The 19,529-nt window shown below is 40.1% G+C and overlaps 1 protein-coding gene across 1 annotated transcript in view; it reads right to left on the bottom strand.

Annotated features, from left to right (window-relative positions):
• The window catches only part of LOC117407892 (uncharacterized), a 150,059-nt gene extending 143,859 nt beyond the window's left edge, over window positions 1-6,200 (bottom strand). The window contains exons 1-4 of the mRNA XM_059014495.1: window positions 6,189-6,200; window positions 4,562-4,739; window positions 3,860-4,006; window positions 3,133-3,396 (exon numbers count right to left, since the gene is read on the bottom strand). Coding sequence (XP_058870478.1) covers window positions 3,133-3,396; window positions 3,860-4,006; window positions 4,562-4,739; window positions 6,189-6,200 — 601 coding nt within the window. The remainder of the gene's footprint in view (window positions 1-3,132; window positions 3,397-3,859; window positions 4,007-4,561; window positions 4,740-6,188) is intronic.
• Between the last annotated feature and the right edge of the window lie 13,329 nt (window positions 6,201-19,529).

The following is a 19,529-nucleotide window of genomic DNA, read 5'->3' as shown; positions in this document are numbered from 1 at the left end:
TCTATCACTCCCCTCCTCAAAAAACCTACCCTCAACCCCACCTCCCTCCAGAGCTACCATCCTGTCTCCCTCCTACCCTTCCTCTCCAAAACCCTCGAGCGGACTGTACACCGCCAGCTCTCTGCTTTCCTGTCCGACCACTCTCTGCTCGACCCTCTCCAATCTGACTTCCGCTCTGCTCACTCCACTGAAACCGCCCTCCTGTCTGTCACCAACTCACTAAAGTGTGCCCGAGCTGCCTCTCTCTCCTCTGTCCTAATTCTCCTCGACCTCTCTGCTGCCTTTGACACTGTTGATTTCTCTATTCTACTATCATCTCTCACTGACCTGGGGATCTCTGGCACTGCTCTGGCCTGGTTCTCCTCCTACCTCTCCAACCGCACTTACCAGGTAACCTGGCATGGAACAACCTCCACACCTCACCCTCTCTTAACAGGAGTCCCCCAAGGGTCAGTCTTGGGTCCTCTCCTGTTCTCTCTCTACACCCGCTCCCTGGGCCCCCTCATCGCATCCTATGGTTTCTCATACCATTTCTACGCTGATGATGCTCAGATTTTCCTCTCCTTCCCCACCTCTGACTCCACCATCTCCTCCCGTATCTCTACCTGTCTGTCTGCTATTTCCTCCTGGATGCACTCGCATCACCTCAAACTCAACTTCTCTAAATCTGACCTCCTTTTCTTTCCCTCCTCCTCCCCCTCCTCTGATCTCTCTATCTCTGTTCCTCTGGAATCTACCACACTCTCTCCCTCTTCCTCTGCTAAGAACCTCGGAGTCACCCTGGACTCCTGCCTCTCTTATTCCCAGCACATCTCCACTCTGGCACGCACTTGCCGATTCTTCCTGAGCAACATCCGAAGAATCCGACCCTTCCTCACCAACTACGCTACCCAGCTCCTGGTCCAGGCCTTGGTACTCTCCCGCCTAGACTACTGCAACTCCCTCCTGGCTGGCCTCCCTGCGTCCGTCACCCGTCCGCTCCAGCTCATCCAGAACTCTGCTGCCCGCCTGGTGTTCTCTCTGCCTCGCTTCGCCCACGCTACTCCACTACTCCGCTCACTCCACTGGCTCCCGATCACCGCTCGCATCCAGTTCAAGACTTGTACTAGCCTATAGATGCCTTGACCAGACTGCACCCAGCTACCTCCATACCCTCATCTCTCCCTACACCCCCACTCGACCTCTCCGCTCCGCCTCCACTAGAAGACTGGCTCTACCTCCTCTACGCTCCCCTGCCTCCAGAGCCCGCTCCTTCTCCACCCTCGCTCCGCAGTGGTGGATTGACCTTCCTACAGATGTCAGGACTGCCCAGTCCCTGACCACATTCCGGCGCCTCCTTAAGACTCACCTCTTCAAACAGCACCTGTAGAACTCCTCAGTTTTTATCCTGGGACAACATCACCCTTCCTTAAATGCGCTTTATTTGCTCTTATCTGCCCCCTATTTTACTGCATTTAATCCTGTACTTCAGAGTACTGTAATCTGCCAAGTGTTTAATCTGTAGTATTTTGTATTTAATCATATCCTGATGTAACTATCACTGTTATCTGCTGTATTATTGAATTGTATTTTGTCACACTTGTACTCTGCTTGAACAAAAGTCATTGTATTTATCTTACTCTTATTGTATTACTTGTATTGTAACACTTGAAATGTATTTGCTTACGATTGTAAGTCGCCCTGGAAAACGGCATCTGCTAAGAAATAAATAATAATAATAATAATAATAATAATAATAATAATAATAAATTGGTTTAACTGCCCATTAGTGGGCGTGCCAATTGCATTCCCGAAAGCACGACTTTTTTCAATACACATGAATAAAATCTTGAACAAGTAAGTTACTTTCATAGAACAATTTAAAATAAATACAGAAATATTATAACAAAATTCCAAATTATGTATTGATTATGACTAAATAATGTCTGAAAAAATTGTAATTATACTATGAAATAAAATACTTCGTAAAAACAGGACATAAGAATTAAATAAATTAACATAAAATGTATATCTTAGTAAAAAGGTGCTTGGTAGTTCATAGGGGAAAAAAAGTTCTGCCTCTGCAATCTCATTCATTGGTTTAGCCGCCCATTAATGGTCGAGCCAATTGCATTCCTGAAAGAGCAACGACTCCCGCCCCCTAGCTTGGCAACACTCTGTTACTGGAGCAACGAGTAATCAAATCACCACTAAACCTGAATTACATGCTTCAAAGGTAGTAAGAAAATCTCTTTTGGTTCAATGTAAGTCTGTATGTTTTCAAACGTTTTCTATTTACTATAGCTTTATTTTTTTGCATGCATCCCCTCTTCTTAGCTACACAAAACATTTCTGCACATCCGTTCATAGAAACTAACTTGAAAAAGTTTTGATACTATTTCAACAGATTATAATGTGATTATAACAAAAAGGTTTTTTTTGTTGTTGTTTGTAATGTACGATTTATGTGAGTTTTGATTTGGTTTCGTGAAAACTCCTTGCAAAAGAATTCAAAGCAGCCAGATTATCATCAAAGCAATTAGAACTTTTAAGTAAATCAAACACTTTACATAATTATAAATAATACAAAATTAATATAGACCTATTCATAAAAAAAGTCTGTCATTATAATGTATTAAATAACAATTCATGGCATTCAGATTTTATAATATAAAGATATATCCCACGAACACAGATACATGGCGAAATAATTATTAGCATCATAAATAAAGGATGATCACAGACAAGCCACAAAACATGACTAAACAAATACTGATAAAAAAAAAAACATTTACTAAAAGAAACATATTTTTTCCCTACCTCTTGAGGGTTCTCTGTAAACTCTCTGTAAACTCTCACTCCAACTGATATTTCTCATGATCAGCTCAGATACCCCCCAAACCCTGTGAACAAGCCATTTAACTTAAAATGACAGTACAAGATATCAAAGTACTTCTAAATAAGCCTTTAGATGTTTTAATAAAAAAACCTTAATTACTTTTACTTTTTCTCCTGTTTTGAGAAAATAAAGCGGTCGAACCAGTTCACGGTTCACGGTTTGGGTTCGGTTTGACTCCCTGGTTAAAACAGTCCTGAAGTAAAACTTTGTGAACAAGGACATGATTTGTAGTGTATAATGAGTGAGGGTCTCACCTGGGTCCAAATCAGGGTAATGTGGACTGTAGAATTTGGGGTTCATCTCTGCGAATTTGGAGAGGAGGTTCTCTCTGAAGGCATCCCCCTTCCTCATCACCATGCTTGTCAGGTGGGAGGTCCTGTCCTGTATGCTTTCCTGTTTCATCACTTCTTCCACCTCTCCATCACTCAGCAGCTTCATCTCCTGCATGTCCTTCAGCAGCCCCTCGAGCACTGCAGCACACTTAATGTAAGCCGTTATCCTACGACACAGACTCCTACCTGAAACATTACAAATCAGAACAATCATGTCAGTGACATTCATCCACAGTTACAGTTATAAATACAAGATAGATCATGAGAAAGTAGATACAGGCGCACAGATGCCTCTATATACCCTCAGAGTTTAATATTTGCTGAGGGATGTGACAGAAATTAGGGGATTTTGGGGGGTCACTTGTGTAACGGGTGATGACATTCCCTAAAGAATATCCTAACCAAGTTTCACAGTTGGAAAAGCTGTTCTCTACACAGACTGTATGCAAAAATGTAAGTTTGATATGTGAATTATGTATGGATGGCATTTCCTTACATCCACAGATTCTGACACACTCAATAACTTGTGACAAGCACTTCTGTAAAACTCTGAGGTGTGACAGACTGTGATGTATGTACATGCACTTCCACTATATCCTGCTGGGATCAGCATACTCAGTACAGTAAGGATAATAAGTGAGGTTCTCACTGTCATGATGAAGCCTAAGAGTCCTGTAGAGATTGAAGTCCCTCTCTGCGAGTTTGGAGATGCATTTCCCAGAAGCAGCACGCCCCTTTTCCACCAGCAAGCTGATCAGACAGTGGGCTTTTTCCAGTTTTACTTTCACCCTCTTATCTGAAATATGACAAGTAATAGTTAAAGATGATTTAAAAAAAAGCATGAATTAATTAATTATAAATGTATTTAAATTCCAGTTCAAATTTGAAATCGCTTTTTATTTTTTTTAAAAGCACCCATAAAAGTTATGTAAGAGCCCCTGCCCCAATATCTATTTTTCTGAAAGAGGAATACAAGAATGACTTCAGAATGACTTCATCCTGGATCTTTCAATATACAGCAGGTTCAGTGACAAGCTGCAGCTCTCCTTTATCCACCTTTTTGAAATGGAAACATTTGAACAGATTCAATCTAAAATGAAAAGGGGGTATGATAGTCTGCTTATTTATCTGGTGCCAAATCTAATGATTGATTGCACTGCTTATTATTTACAAACTAAATCTAACCCCATTCCCTTCTTTTGAGGAACTGAGGAATGGTCACACGGGGACATAACTACGAGGGACCAAGTTCATAGCTGGCATAATGTCTTTGCTCACCTCATTTCATGTTACACACGAACCAGAACAAGATTAAATAAAGAAGGCAGGACACCCAAACTCGATGGTCTACCTGCTAATATGTCCTCACTCCAGTATATCTTGTGTGGGTCGACTGGATCTTGACTGTGATCAGCACGCAACACCAGGATCTCGTCTTTATCCAGCGCACGCTGGAAATGCCTCCTCCAGTCAGCAGTATCGAGCTGGTCAATACCCTCCCTGTAACGACCTGTCGCCACTGCCCAGCCCTAGATATAAAGTGAACAGACATCCAACATCCAACAAAGGATTTAATGGTTCACAGTGACTTGCGGCTGAATTGACCAGCACATCAATGTTCATGCTCCGTTTCACAGTGAACTATATTAAAGATTAAAAAATCACAATACAGGTACACAATACAATTTGGCTATGTATTTCACTATGAGAGTGACACAAGGAATCAGCAACACAATGACAGTCCAGTATTTGGAATAGCTGCCTGTGGCAATACCCTAGATTAGCTTAATGTTTGGCCCTGTTAATCACAGTACCCTATATTAACCCCTTCTGTGCTAGGGGGCGCACGGTGTACGTCCTAAAAATAACCTCACTCTAGCACCGGCTGTGAGCATCCGATCATTTTTTTTTTTTACAGAGTGTAGAAGGGTTTAAGCTCTCAAAATATGTGAATGGTGTATCGTCATTTAAAAAGTGCATGATTTACGTGTAAACTGCCCTGTATACGATTTCTCCGTGTTATTCAATGTCGGAAGCAGAAGTCAAACAAGCAAACAAAAAGGCCTGTATTATATTTTTTATAGTGCTTTGATTGGTGCAACTTTTGATGGATACAACATTTAGGGGATATAAGGACATATTTCTAGCAAACATAATCTTACTTTCAATAGTTATTTTCAGAACTGATCGATCACTATTGATTACTGTATGCTGTCTCTGTTGTACCCTGGCATATGCTGTAGTAACTCAGTGCTTGGGCACGCTGTGTTTGACTAATCTTTTTTTTTATTCAAGATTCAAGAAAAAACTCTAGCACTTGGGGTGAAAAAACCCTAAGCAGCAAAGGGGTTAAGGACTGAAAGATCTCAACTTACAACTACGTCAATGTTACACAATACAATTTGACTGTATTTCTCATTTCTCTATAACGGGTATAACAGTGCTGATTCCTTGTGTGAGAGTGTCTAGATGTGTTCAGCAACATAAGGATAATGGCAGTCCAGCATTTGGAATAGCTGCCTGTGGCAATACCATAGATTAGCCTAAGGGTTGGTCCTGTTAATAGTTAATAGGGATTGTGGAACATCCCTAATCCAGTGAATATGAAGTTGGGGCATTTTATTACCAGCTGGATTGCAAAGACCAGGTGTCACATTGTACTTTGGATAAGGGGATATTAGGAGCTAGTTTGTTTGGTCTGAGAGAGGAAAGACCCCCACGGTTTAGTACAAAGCAAGCAAGCAAGCACACCTCACCGAACCTGACCTGACCAAACCTTTCAGTCCTGGATAACTTAGAAACAGAAAACTGCAAAATTGTTCCTGGATTCAAACCTTGACTCTCCAGACATGTAGAGCATTGAGCTGCTGCTTTGACTATATCCCTCCTTGGTGAAATGAACATATCAAATCGCTGTCCTCTGGGGGAAGGTTCAAACTATCACAGGTATTTTATCTTTTAAATGAGTGTAAACCCACCTTGAATATCATTGTGTCCTCAGATGTCATGTCCTTCCGGTTGTCATGTTTCCATGAGATTCTAAACTGTTTTAGTGCCTCATTGGTCCAGCTCAGACCAGGGTACCGCCCACTGTTGATCTGCTCCACCAACCAGGACTGGAGCCCGGTATTCTGGGGAGTATCCCTAAAACAGAATAATAAAGAAATGTGGAAGAGTAAGGATAAGAATCTATCTGTCGATCCAGCTGCCTTCATATATATACAGAAATCAATCTGTAATGCATATGTTCATAGTAACTACAGTGAATTCCAGTCCTGACTTAACTACTATTCTTCCAATAGGAAAAAACACTGAATACTGAATCCCCTTAAATAATACACACTGTGTGTATACCATGCAACACATTAAAATATGCTTCTTAAAAGTGCATTAGTGGTGTGGAAAACAGGCATAGGCAAACACCAAAATCAGTGACATGCTTGTGTCTAATAGCCTTGCTTATATGCATGCTGCAGTCCTGTAACTGACAACATGTTAAAATTAATACAAAACCATCTGAAAGATGATTTTTTTTTTCCTGAACCCTGCTCCCTTTTGAGCTGCTCCCTAAGCAATGCTTATTCTACTTACAGCTGGCACAGATACTGGGATCCAGACATTACAATGGAATAGGAAGCTGAGCCTACCTCACTTCCTCCACATCCTCATCGCTCAGCACCTTCATCTCCAGCATGTCCTTCAGCAGCTCCTCCATCACGGCATCACTCACACTCTCAACAAACTGGGATTGCACCTGTATTAGCCTGTCAACTGAAACAGCATCACAAACCACATTAACACATCTACAACATTTCTTATTACAGTTAAAACCAGGGAGTCAAACCGCATTAGGACAATGTCTGTTCCGTTTAAATAAAGTAGCTCTCCGGTTCAGAAAACCCATCTGAACCGCTTTGAACCGGTTCACATAAATATGTTTATTGCTTTGTAAAAAGTAAAGAGTTAACTAATATGCTCATTGTTTTGTAAAAAGTAAAACAAGTTAACTTTTTACAAAACAATAATCATAACTAACGAAAGAAAAATCACACTTGTTCCATGAAAATGTCTCCAGGACCTCCTGCCATGTTTGTTCTTTGTGGTGACAGCACAAACTAGAGACTAGAAAAAGCCCTTTCAAATGTAACTTGAGTTGATGGAACAGTCTCCGCAATCTCATTCATTGCACTCACCTCTTTCAAGCTGCTGCTCCTGCTCTACTCCCCTTCATCTCCTCTCTCCTCAACACCTCTCTACTTTCTGGTATCTTTCCCTCTGCCTTCAAAAAAGCCTCTATCACTCCCCTCCTCAAAAAACCTACCCTCAACCCCACCTCCCTCCAGAGCTACCATCCTGTCTCCCTCCTACCCTTCCTCTCCAAAACCCTCGAGCGGACTGTACACCGCCAGCTCTCTGCTTTCCTGTCCAACCACTCTCTGCTCGACCCTCTCCAATCTGACTTCCGCTCTGCTCACTCCACTGAAACCGCCCTCCTGTCTGTCACCAACTCACTAAAGTGTGCCCGAGCTGCCTCTCTCTCCTCTGTCCTAATTCTCCTCGACCTCTCTGCTGCCTTTGACACTGTTGATTTCTCTATTCTACTATCATCTCTCACTGACCTGGGGATCTCTGGCACTGCTCTGGCCTGGTTCTCCTCCTACCTCTCCAACCGCACTTACCAGGTAACCTGGCATGGAACAACCTCCACACCTCACCCTCTCTTAACAGGAGTCCCCCAAGGGTCAGTCTTGGGTCCTCTCCTGTTCTCTCTCTACACCCGCTCCCTGGGCCCCCTCATCGCATCCTATGGTTTCTCATACCATTTCTACGCTGATGATGCTCAGATTTTCCTCTCCTTCCCCACCTCTGACTCCACCATCTCCTCCCGTATCTCTACCTGTCTGTCTGCTATTTCCTCCTGGATGCACTCGCATCACCTCAAACTCAACTTCTCTAAATCTGACCTCCTTTTCTTTCCCTCCTCCTCCCCCTCCTCTGATCTCTCTATCTCTGTTCCTCTGGAATCTACCACACTCTCTCCCTCTTCCTCTGCTAAGAACCTCGGAGTCACCCTGGACTCCTGCCTCTCTTATTCCCAGCACATCTCCACTCTGGCACGCACTTGCCGATTCTTCCTGAGCAACATCCGAAGAATCCGACCCTTCCTCACCAACTACGCTACCCAGCTCCTGGTCCAGGCCTTGGTACTCTCCCGCCTAGACTACTGCAACTCCCTCCTGGCTGGCCTCCCTGCGTCCGTCACCCGTCCGCTCCAGCTCATCCAGAACTCTGCTGCCCGCCTGGTGTTCTCTCTGCCTCGCTTCGCCCACGCTACTCCACTACTCCGCTCACTCCACTGGCTCCCGATCACCGCTCGCATCCAGTTCAAGACTTGTACTAGCCTATAGATGCCTTGACCAGACTGCACCCAGCTACCTCCATACCCTCATCTCTCCCTACACCCCCACTCGACCTCTCCGCTCCGCCTCCACTAGAAGACTGGCTCTACCTCCTCTACGCTCCCCTGCCTCCAGAGCCCGCTCCTTCTCCACCCTCGCTCCGCAGTGGTGGATTGACCTTCCTACAGATGTCAGGACTGCCCAGTCCCTGACCACATTCCGGCGCCTCCTTAAGACTCACCTCTTCAAACAGCACCTGTAGAACTCCTCAGTTTTTATCCTGGGACAACATCACCCTTCCTTAAATGCGCTTTATTTGCTCTTATCTGCCCCCTATTTTACTGCATTTAATCCTGTACTTCAGAGTACTGTAATCTGCCAAGTGTTTAATCTGTAGTATTTTGTATTTAATCATATCCTGATGTAACTATCACTGTTATCTGCTGTATTATTGAATTGTATTTTGTCACACTTGTACTCTGCTTGAACAAAAGTCATTGTATTTATCTTACTCTTATTGTATTACTTGTATTGTAACACTTGAAATGTATTTGCTTACGATTGTAAGTCGCCCTGGAAAACGGCATCTGCTAAGAAATAAATAATAATAATAATAATAATAATAATAATAATAATAATAAATTGGTTTAACTGCCCATTAGTGGGCGTGCCAATTGCATTCCCGAAAGCACGACTTTTTTCAATACACATGAATAAAATCTTGAACAAGTAAGTTACTTTCATAGAACAATTTAAAATAAATACAGAAATATTATAACAAAATTCCAAATTATGTATTGATTATGACTAAATAATGTCTGAAAAAATTGTAATTATACTATGAAATAAAATACTTCGTAAAAACAGGACATAAGAATTAAATAAATTAACATAAAATGTATATCTTAGTAAAAAGGTGCTTGGTAGTTCATAGGGGAAAAAAAGTTCTGCCTCTGCAATCTCATTCATTGGTTTAGCCGCCCATTAATGGTCGAGCCAATTGCATTCCTGAAAGAGCAACGACTCCCGCCCCCTAGCTTGGCAACACTCTGTTACTGGAGCAACGAGTAATCAAATCACCACTAAACCTGAATTACATGCTTCAAAGGTAGTAAGAAAATCTCTTTTGGTTCAATGTAAGTCTGTATGTTTTCAAACGTTTTCTATTTACTATAGCTTTATTTTTTTGCATGCATCCCCTCTTCTTAGCTACACAAAACATTTCTGCACATCCGTTCATAGAAACTAACTTGAAAAAGTTTTGATACTATTTCAACAGATTATAATGTGATTATAACAAAAAGGTTTTTTTTGTTGTTGTTTGTAATGTACGATTTATGTGAGTTTTGATTTGGTTTCGTGAAAACTCCTTGCAAAAGAATTCAAAGCAGCCAGATTATCATCAAAGCAATTAGAACTTTTAAGTATATCAAACACTTTACATAATTATAAATAATACAAAATTAATATAGACCTATTCATAAAAAAAGTCTGTCATTATAAGGTATTAAATAACAATTCATGGCATTCAGATTTTAAAATATAAAAATATATCCCACGAACACAGATACATGGCGAAATAATTATTAGCATCATAAATAAAGGATGATCACAGACAAGCCACAAAACATGACTAAACAGATACTGATAAAAAAACAAAACATTTACTAAAAGAAACGTATTTTTTCCCTAGCTCTTGAGCTGCGGAGGGTTCTCTGTAAACTCTCACTCCAACTGATATTTCTCATGATCAGCTCAGATACCCCCCAAACCCTGTGTAACAAGCCATTTAACTTAAAATGACAGTACAAGATATCAAAGTACTTCCAAATAAGCCTTTAGATGTTTTAATAAAAAAACCTTAATTACTTTTACTTTTTCTCCTGTTTTGAGAAAATAAAGCGGTCGAACCAGTTCACGGTTCACGGTTTGGGTTCGGTTTGACTCCCTGGTTAAAACAGTCCTGAAGTAAAACTTTGTGAACAAGGACATGATTTGTAGTGTATAATGAGTGAGGGTCTCACCTGGGTCCAAATCATAGTAATATGCACTGTAGAATTCGGGGTTCCGCTCTGCGAGTTTGGAGAGGAGGTTCTCTCTGATGGCAACCCCCTTCTTCATCACCATGCTTGTCAGGTGGGAGGTCCTGTCCCGTGTGCTGGCCTGTTTCTTCACTTCCTCCACCTCTCCATCACTCAGCTGCTTCATCTCCTGCATTTCCTTCAGCAGCCCCTCGAGCACTGCAGCACTCTTAATGAACTCTGGAATCATACTACACAGACTCCTACCTGAAACATTACAAATCATAACAATCATGTGACATTCATCCACCGCCACAGTTATAAATACAAGATTAGAGCTATCATGACAAAGTAGATACAGGCGAACAGATACCTCTATATACCCTCAGGTTTTAATATTTGCTGAGGGATGTGACAGAAATGAGGGGTTTTGGGGGGTCACTTGTGTAACGGGTGATGACATTCCCTAAAGAATATCCTAACCAAGTTTCAACACAATTGGATAAGCTGTTATTTAGACAAACTGTATGTAAAAATGTAAGTTTGACATGTATAGTAAGTATGGATGGCATTTCCTTATATCCACAGATTCTGACACCCTCAATAACTTGTGATAAGCACTTCTGTAGCACTTCTGAGTTTCTCACTGTCATGAAGAAGCCTAAGAGTCCTGTAGAGATTGAGGTCCCTCTCTGCAAGTTTGGAGATGAATTTCCCACAAGCAGCATGCCCCTTTTCCACCAGCAAGCCAATCAGACAGCAGGCCTTCTGCATTGTGACATCTCTCTCCTCTGTTGTACTGAGACCTGAAACATTACAAATCACAGTTAAGCATCAACTCTTTTATAATTATTTGATCCTAATCTAAAGGAAGTTGTTTTTGCTTACTTGTTCCACTCGACGTCATCTTCTTGTAGAACTCGTCTGTTTCACATAAAAGTTGAGCAAAGCGTTCCGCTATGAAAACACCAAGAAGCAGAGATGAAATAGGACAAAAACAAAATAGACAGCAATACGAGAAGTGCAGCAAAACAAAACCACTGTACCGACTACCGCTATCATCTGTTTAAACTGACACCAATACAGGAAGCGCAGCAAAACACAACCACTGTAGCGTGTGATTCCTCGCTCACGACGCAAAGCGCGTAATTTGTCATTGCAATCCACTAGACTGTAGAGGAGCGTCTGCTGCAACGTGGACGTGCGGTCTGCTGCAAACGGGAGCGAGTTTATTGCTTCTGGACGGAAGATGTTTGTGTAAGCTTGTGATTTCAGCGATTCTACATCCAGAATAGATTGTATAAATACACTAACAACAACAGCAACTATATATTGTGTTTCTTCAAATGTGTAGAAATGAGCTCGTTACTTACTCTTATTAGGACGGAAGTATTGTATGTACTCTTACTATATTGTGATTATCGAACTGTACATGTATATATTTTAGTTAAAGTTGCTCTGAAGTTATTGTATATTTGATCGGCTCTTACTTTATTGTGAAATATGTATATTTTGTGACAACTGTAAGTCGCCCTGAGTAAGGGCGTCTGCTAAGAAAATTAATAAGAAAAACAACAACAACACAACGCAACAGTAATTAAATGAAGTCTTGTGACCAAGGGCGTAGGTTTGGTTTGAACATTGATGTGGACACAATTTTTTAGGGGGGTGGAGTCGCGGTCGCTAGGGGGGGTTCAGGGGCGTGCCCCCCCGGGAAGACATTTTTTAGGAGACAGCTGTTAAATGGTCACTTCTGGTGGCTTGAAATGAATGAATCGAGGATAATCTGATTGACATGAAGTTGGCTGTTATACACTAAAAACACTATGATAAAGTGGCCCTCCTGGAAGCTGGTTTGACATCCCTTTTATAGAAGTACTAATAACCTGAATTATAACCTATCCCAGCCTTACTGTAAGCTACCAATACCCCTGGCGCTACAAGCATGAGCACATGCACGCTTACGTGCTCTGCCTGCCTCTCCTGTGTCTGTGCTGCTGCTCGTACCTGGGTGCATTGCTTCATTCACCTGATAAAATAATAAATTGATGCATGCCATATAGAGAGAGAATATATGGCTATGCTAACTTTATTTGCTGAGTATTACTATACAGCATTAGCCTACTATCATATCACAATGTGCCTCAAACAATAATATATCTCAAAACTGAGTCTAACACTTTCACTTTTATTATCACTAAGCCATTACAGACCTCACCTGCGACCCTGTTGCTCCACCTGCCTCTGTACTGCTTTTACCAGGTTGCACTGCTTCACTCGCCTGATAAAATGATAAATTGATGCATACTGTTTAGAGAGAAAGTATGACTCTGCTAACTTCATTAGTAAATTATTTTTTCATTTGCTATGAGAATCATTATCAATTGTGTTTATTACTTTAACAACATCTTCCTACTTACACTTTGACTTTTTGTAAAAAAAACTTCCTTATGTCCGTCTTTCTTTTTTTGGCTGCCATTATGCTTTAGTCACCTAAAGCCAAATTGAAGTGATTAGCTAACGGTAGTTGGTTGACGATATCAAAACATGCTCACGCACACCGACACTCTCTCTCTCTCTCTCTCTCTCTCACACACACACACATAATGATTAGCTGTGAAACAAGCTAGCTAGCCACCAAGGACGTGGGGTTAGCAGCTAGCAATGGGTCGCTAACGTAATAAACCTACTTACCTACCCATTAGGTAGGTAGGTAGGTTTATTCTCTCAAACTATGTTGCTGACGAGCTGAAAATACCTTCAGCCGCGGTACCTGGCTTTCATTCAGTCAGTGGCTCACACTCATATCAGACTGACCGGCAAGCGGCAGCTTCAGATGAGCGTCTTTCCAGAGTCCAGCCTAAGCCAGCGGGTCTCAACCTTTTTTTACTCACGCCCCACTGAATTATTTTTATCTCTCTCCCCCCCCGGTTAATTTGACTTTTTAATATATATATATATATATATATATATATATATATATATATATATATATATATATATATATATTTATGACTACCTATATAATATAGAGAGTTTATTTAGCCGCCTGGATAGTCACACTGTCCATTCAATCAAATATATGTTCGTGTTCGCTTTTTACACACACGATACAAAAATATCAAACAAGGAGTAAGTTAGTTACAAAGGAGGAGGATTGAAATAATGTGACAACGCATTAACCAACAAACACAAAATAAATATCGAATTTAACTGATTACATTTGTTCTTATTTTTAAAAATAAATGTGAAAAATGTGGCACAATATACACCGTTTAAGATTGACTAGAATGTTCCTTATTTTAAACCCGGAGAATCACCTTTAACTCCCGAGTCCTTGTTCACTTTCACGCCTCAATGAAAACAGAACAATCTGTTTGGTCCCTGACGTCAGCCGCGTTACAGTGATGCATTATGGAATTTGTAGTTTTCTTGTCTGCTGATTACACCCCAAAACCCCACCAAACACCTACAAATCCCAGGGTGCCATTCTTTTTAAAGCTATCTCTTTTTCTCTCTTTTATATCTCGCTGCACTCAAAGGGCGAAATCGGGAGTATCGTTTGGCACGTCACTGTTATTATTACTAGTACGTTATTATTCAAACGTTCACCGCCCGGTTGAGAACCTAGTGCCTAAGCCAATCAAATTAGTGTTTTTTTTTTTTGTTTTTTTTTGGAGGAGGGAGGAGCAACGAGGGGATCTTGAGAGAGTTAACCCTTTGTGGAGCGGATAAAATAACATGACAAAAGACGTTTCAGATTTATCAAAATTATTGGTAGGGACAATTCAACGGTCCCTTGACATTGGTAGGGACATGTCCCTACCGTCCCTAGCTAAATCTACGCCGGTTCTTGTGACGAATTGTACCAGTATGTTTCACAGAGCACAATAAACAAATTGAAACACACTCGTTTATATTTATTTATTATTATTACTACACAAGTAATCTACCACGTGTAAATTAATCCCGTTATTTTATAATTCAGTTAAATGCAGTACAATCTTCTAAATGTTTATTTGCTTATTTATTTGTAAGTAATTTAATTCCTGACAGATTTTCACAACTGTCACACACACACACACACACACACACACACACACACACACACACACACACACACACACACACACACACACACAGATAAACCAATAACAGAAACGTTGAACTTGAAAGCAGATTATAATTATTTTTTATTTGCCATCTGAATGCATACTCAACAACTTTTGTCACTCTGCTGTGCATTTGCTCTCAATAAACAAGGGGGCACCATTTTTTACAGTCGCCCTGGAATATTTGGTGTCCCCACTGTAAATCAAGCAGGAGCTTTCCAAAAACTGCCAAACTTATACTGTTAGTGTCTCTCTCTCTCACCTGCATACTAAATAGGTTTGTGTCACTCTGCTGTGCATTTGCTCTCAATAAACAAGGGGGCACCATTTCTTTCCAGGGGCACAGTTTTTTAAAGTCACTGGAATATTTGGTGCCCTCTCTGTAAATTAAGCAGGATCTTTCCAAAAAATGGCAAACTTAAAACATAACAAAAAGGATTGCAACAAAAACTCAACCCGCTTTTTTATTTTCACCCCCCATAGAAATCTAGAAACGTAAGCATGTATTTTGTCCCACTATTTAGTAGGATTTGAAAGAAGAATCATTGAAGTAATAGAATTTTAACAGTAATTTTATTGGCGGGGGCATGGCTCTAGTGCGGCTGGCCCAGTTGCGCCTGCAGTGGAAATGAAGCATTTGTGTGTCCTCACATTGTGCATGCTGCACAAAAAAAGCTGACCTTAGTTGATGGCTGTGCAACACGTGTGGAGGAACCACCTGCTGCAGCCATTGCATGCAATCTGAAAAATACAAAGGAAAGCAGAGGGTGTAGAAAAACTAATGCAGTGTAGAGAGTTTAATTAGGAAATCATAACGAAGTATGGAAACCATGTACATTTCATTTGCATAAACTTTTAGAAAACATCCACATCTATTTATTTATATATAATTTTGATTAGAAGATGTTTGGAGTTGCAGTTGAAAAAGTTTAAAAATACAACTAAAGTGTTCACTACTAAATTCCCCATTCATCTTGTGACACTGCATCCCCCAGAGTGTCCTGCTCTCCACAAAACAGGCACAGACTGCTCAGATCATCTGTGGAATAATCATATTTGGGTGCATATTTGAGAGCGTGCACTAATAGGTACATCTCAGGTACTCTTACCTGTTCTCTATAATTTATCCTCTTCCTCCCATCTTATAAATGCATAAATCCATCATAAGTCCATTTGTCTTTCTTTAAACATTCAAGACTGTATCAACTATTCATTCTTTGGTAAACATTCATTCCTGAAAACAGCAACTTCTTAGTGGCCCCCAGACATTGCAGTCTCACATGTGAGTTAGAAATAGTTAGAAACCCACTTGAAGTCCCCAGAGATGTACCCTACTTAGGTCAGTCCAGACGGTTGTCATGCTGATGCGCTGGGGAGACCGCACTGTGGTTGATCCCTGGAGCCAGCATCACAGCCGTTGTGTGTACTGATGCGCCAGGGAGGCAAAATAAGCTGATCCCTGGAGCCAGCATTACACTTCAGCCATCAACACCAGGCAGAATGATATCTACATCATCATATGGAAGGAAACGCAAATGGATGGAGACACCTATGGATCACATTAGTTTACTGTAAAGCTACGTCTTAGTTGGTGCTTATCTTGGCGAGAGCCGAGTTCAAATCAGCATGAAGTTTTAACATCTACTCTCGTGTAATGGAAATCTTCTTATCATGAAACATCACTATACTGTACGATGGACAATACAAGATTAACATGGCAATGCTGCCGCTCACCCAGAAAGTACAATTAAGTGATCAATTTTAATGCAATTAACCTGGCTAGATTTAGTAAGCTCACTGAACTATTACTGTATTGTCAATTGTGAGAATCTGAGCTAAACCTAACTTCATGAACCAGGCCCCAAATTAATCTGTGCAGTAAAAAGAGCATAGAATATTACAAATGCATCATCAGCGCCATCAGTATTAACTTTTCATACTGTACTATTACCCGATATACCTGATTCCTTTAGAAGGTTGATCGCCATTTCCATTCAGGGGGAAAAGCTGCTCTGTCTGCCTTCAAGAACATCCTCTGCAAACTGAAAAAATAGAGTTTTATTTATTTATTTTTTTAATCAAAAACTGGTACAAATTATGTGGATAGTTTATTTTATATTACTTCAAGAAACCCTTTAATGTCACCCAGTGTGGCTGTATTTAAATAATCTTTGAAACACTGATATAGTAGCTGTACTGTATGCAGACCTTACAAACAAAAACACTACACCATGTGCCGTCTGACTGTATTGGGTGGGAGATGGTTTCACAAGACCATCTTGAAACTTGGCACCCTTTTGTTCTCATGAAGGCCCTGAGGACAAGATTAGTATTTGTTAATTTATTATTCTGCATGTAAGAAATAGGAAAGGTCTTCTGGATAATGATGTCTTTCTATCTTTTTTTTCCTTTTGGCAAAAACAAACAAAGAAGTCACACAAAAAAATTCATTCTTTTTGGGTAAACAAAGTTCCTGGACACACAATACCAAGGTTTTCTATTGCTATTATAACTTGTGTTATTATCAAAATCTCACACTGTTGGAAGTGCCTACCAACATTTCAATGTTCAATTTCAAAATTATGAACTTTATACCTACCGTAACCCACAGACAAATCCACCATTTCTACCCTAACATGCCTTAACTACCACCCCTAACACACCCTGCAATAAGATCTAAAAGTTATTTTTTTATTATTATTTTCTAGCATTTAAACTCTCCCCAGCCATACCAACCCTGCCCTTCCATACTTACCTTGCAATACCACACCTTGTCATATTATACACCTGTACAATTTTAGTAGTATTATGTTAATATTAAGTCTATGAAAATGCTTTTACATGCAGACTATATATACTTTTGTGATGCTCCAAATGTAACATTGACAAAACATACATTTGTATTCTGTTTGGGAACTCTATATTATTATTATAGATTGCTAAACTGTCTCAAAATAGCAATGTCATTCATGGCAAAATGAAAGATTCACCTTGTTGTCTCAAGGCACTTCCTCACTTTTTCTTTGGACTCTCCCAAGAAAATAGTCTTCTTTTGGGATGGATATATAATCTGAAAATAAATTAAATTTTTAAATATATCACACACATGCATGTACATGCACAGCAGAGTGACACAAACCTATTATCATGCAGGTGAGAGAGAGACACACTAACAGTATAAGTTTGGTATTTTTGGCAAGCTCCTGCTTGATTTACAGAGGGGACACCAAATATTCCAGTGACTACAAAAAACTGTGCCCCTGGAGGAAATGGTGCCCCCTTGTTTATTGAGAGCAAATGCACAGCAGAGTGACAAAAGTTGTTGAGTATGCATTCAGATGGCAAATAAAAAATAATTATAATCTGCTTTCAAGTTCAACGTTTCTGTTATTGGTTTACTTGTGTGTGTGACAGTTGTGCACTGAATTCGTCGAAACACCTGATATACCCAATTCAGTACCTCCTCAGAAACCTGCATCCCCTGGCGCATTGCGCATGCGTAGAATGAGATCGTCCCACGGCACGTCTTATTTTTCTTTTGCGCGTGTCTGAGGTAAAATACAACTGATGTGCACGCGCATCAGTTGTCGTCTGCATTTTGCAATCATTTACTTTTTCGACAGGACGGCATGATTTCTTTGTAATGTGTATAATCAGTTATAGTTTGTTTTCATTAAAAACATCTTTGACAAGTGCAGCTAAAACAATCTTTAAATAATTAATGCTTAATGTATTAACTACGCGACCTACCTGTTTATAAACGATGTGCCGATTTCAAAGCAGCCTATTTTTATATAGATTTTTTGGATTTCAAAACTTGAGCGTTGAAAATAAATGATTTCGAAAGTTTTCACGAATGTTGTTGCTCTGTGGCTTGTGCTGTTATGTCTGGAATAAACACGAGTCGTCATATTAAAAAAGCATAATGTATTACATATAACGTTATTGTTCACATATACCGTATTTGTTTATATATTTATTGTATATACAGTACACACACAAGATTGGTATTGACAGTGAGAAACACAGGGGATACCAAATTAGACAGCTGACAATATCTTAGTCTATGGCTGTATTATGTGATATCCCCTGTGCATTCCAGGCAGTGGGGCTCCTAGAAATGTGAAACTTGCACAGTGTGTCTGCCTGTGCCCCATTATCACGGTGCGGTGGCGGGTTTTACAATTATAATTATAATTACACTTATTACTTAAAGAGGAACAAGGGTATTGTTTGTGAAACTACTTATTTAAGCATATTGAACACTTATTTATTCAATCAAATGATAGTTACTATGTTCTAGTTAATGAAATGTAACAAAAAAAAAAAAAAAAAGATATAGAGTGCTAAATTTAAGATGTACTAGTAATTCCTGAGGGGGAATCACAAAGTAAATTAAAATGCAACCTCTATGGTGCATATCAGGTAAACATTACTCAATTTTCTGCAGTAAAATACTACAAATCATAAGTAAAATTGTTAAAGTATCAATGTATATTATGAAACAGTTGAACCCCGTCTATCTGCCCCACTCTAATCCGCTCCTTCAATTATCCGCGGGTACTCGAGCAAAAATTAATACTTTTTTTTTAAACATACCTGTTTATTTTTAAATCATATTGTGATAAGACGGAAAGAACATGCCATTTGCGCTGCCAGTGGTAGAAAAGTCCACTTGCTCAGTGCATATGCTAATCAGTCTTAGTATGGAAATGCAGCAGCATATATTACCTTTGTGCATTATAGAAGTAAAAGTGAAACAGTACTGACTGTATAGCAGAACAATG

The sequence above is a fragment of the Acipenser ruthenus genome, chromosome 48 (assembly GCF_902713425.1).
Source record: "Acipenser ruthenus chromosome 48, fAciRut3.2 maternal haplotype, whole genome shotgun sequence".
Taxonomy (NCBI): Eukaryota; Metazoa; Chordata; class Actinopteri; order Acipenseriformes; family Acipenseridae; genus Acipenser; species Acipenser ruthenus.
The sequence above is the reverse complement of the archived record's forward strand: the minus strand, read 5'-3'. Positions and strand labels throughout refer to the sequence as shown.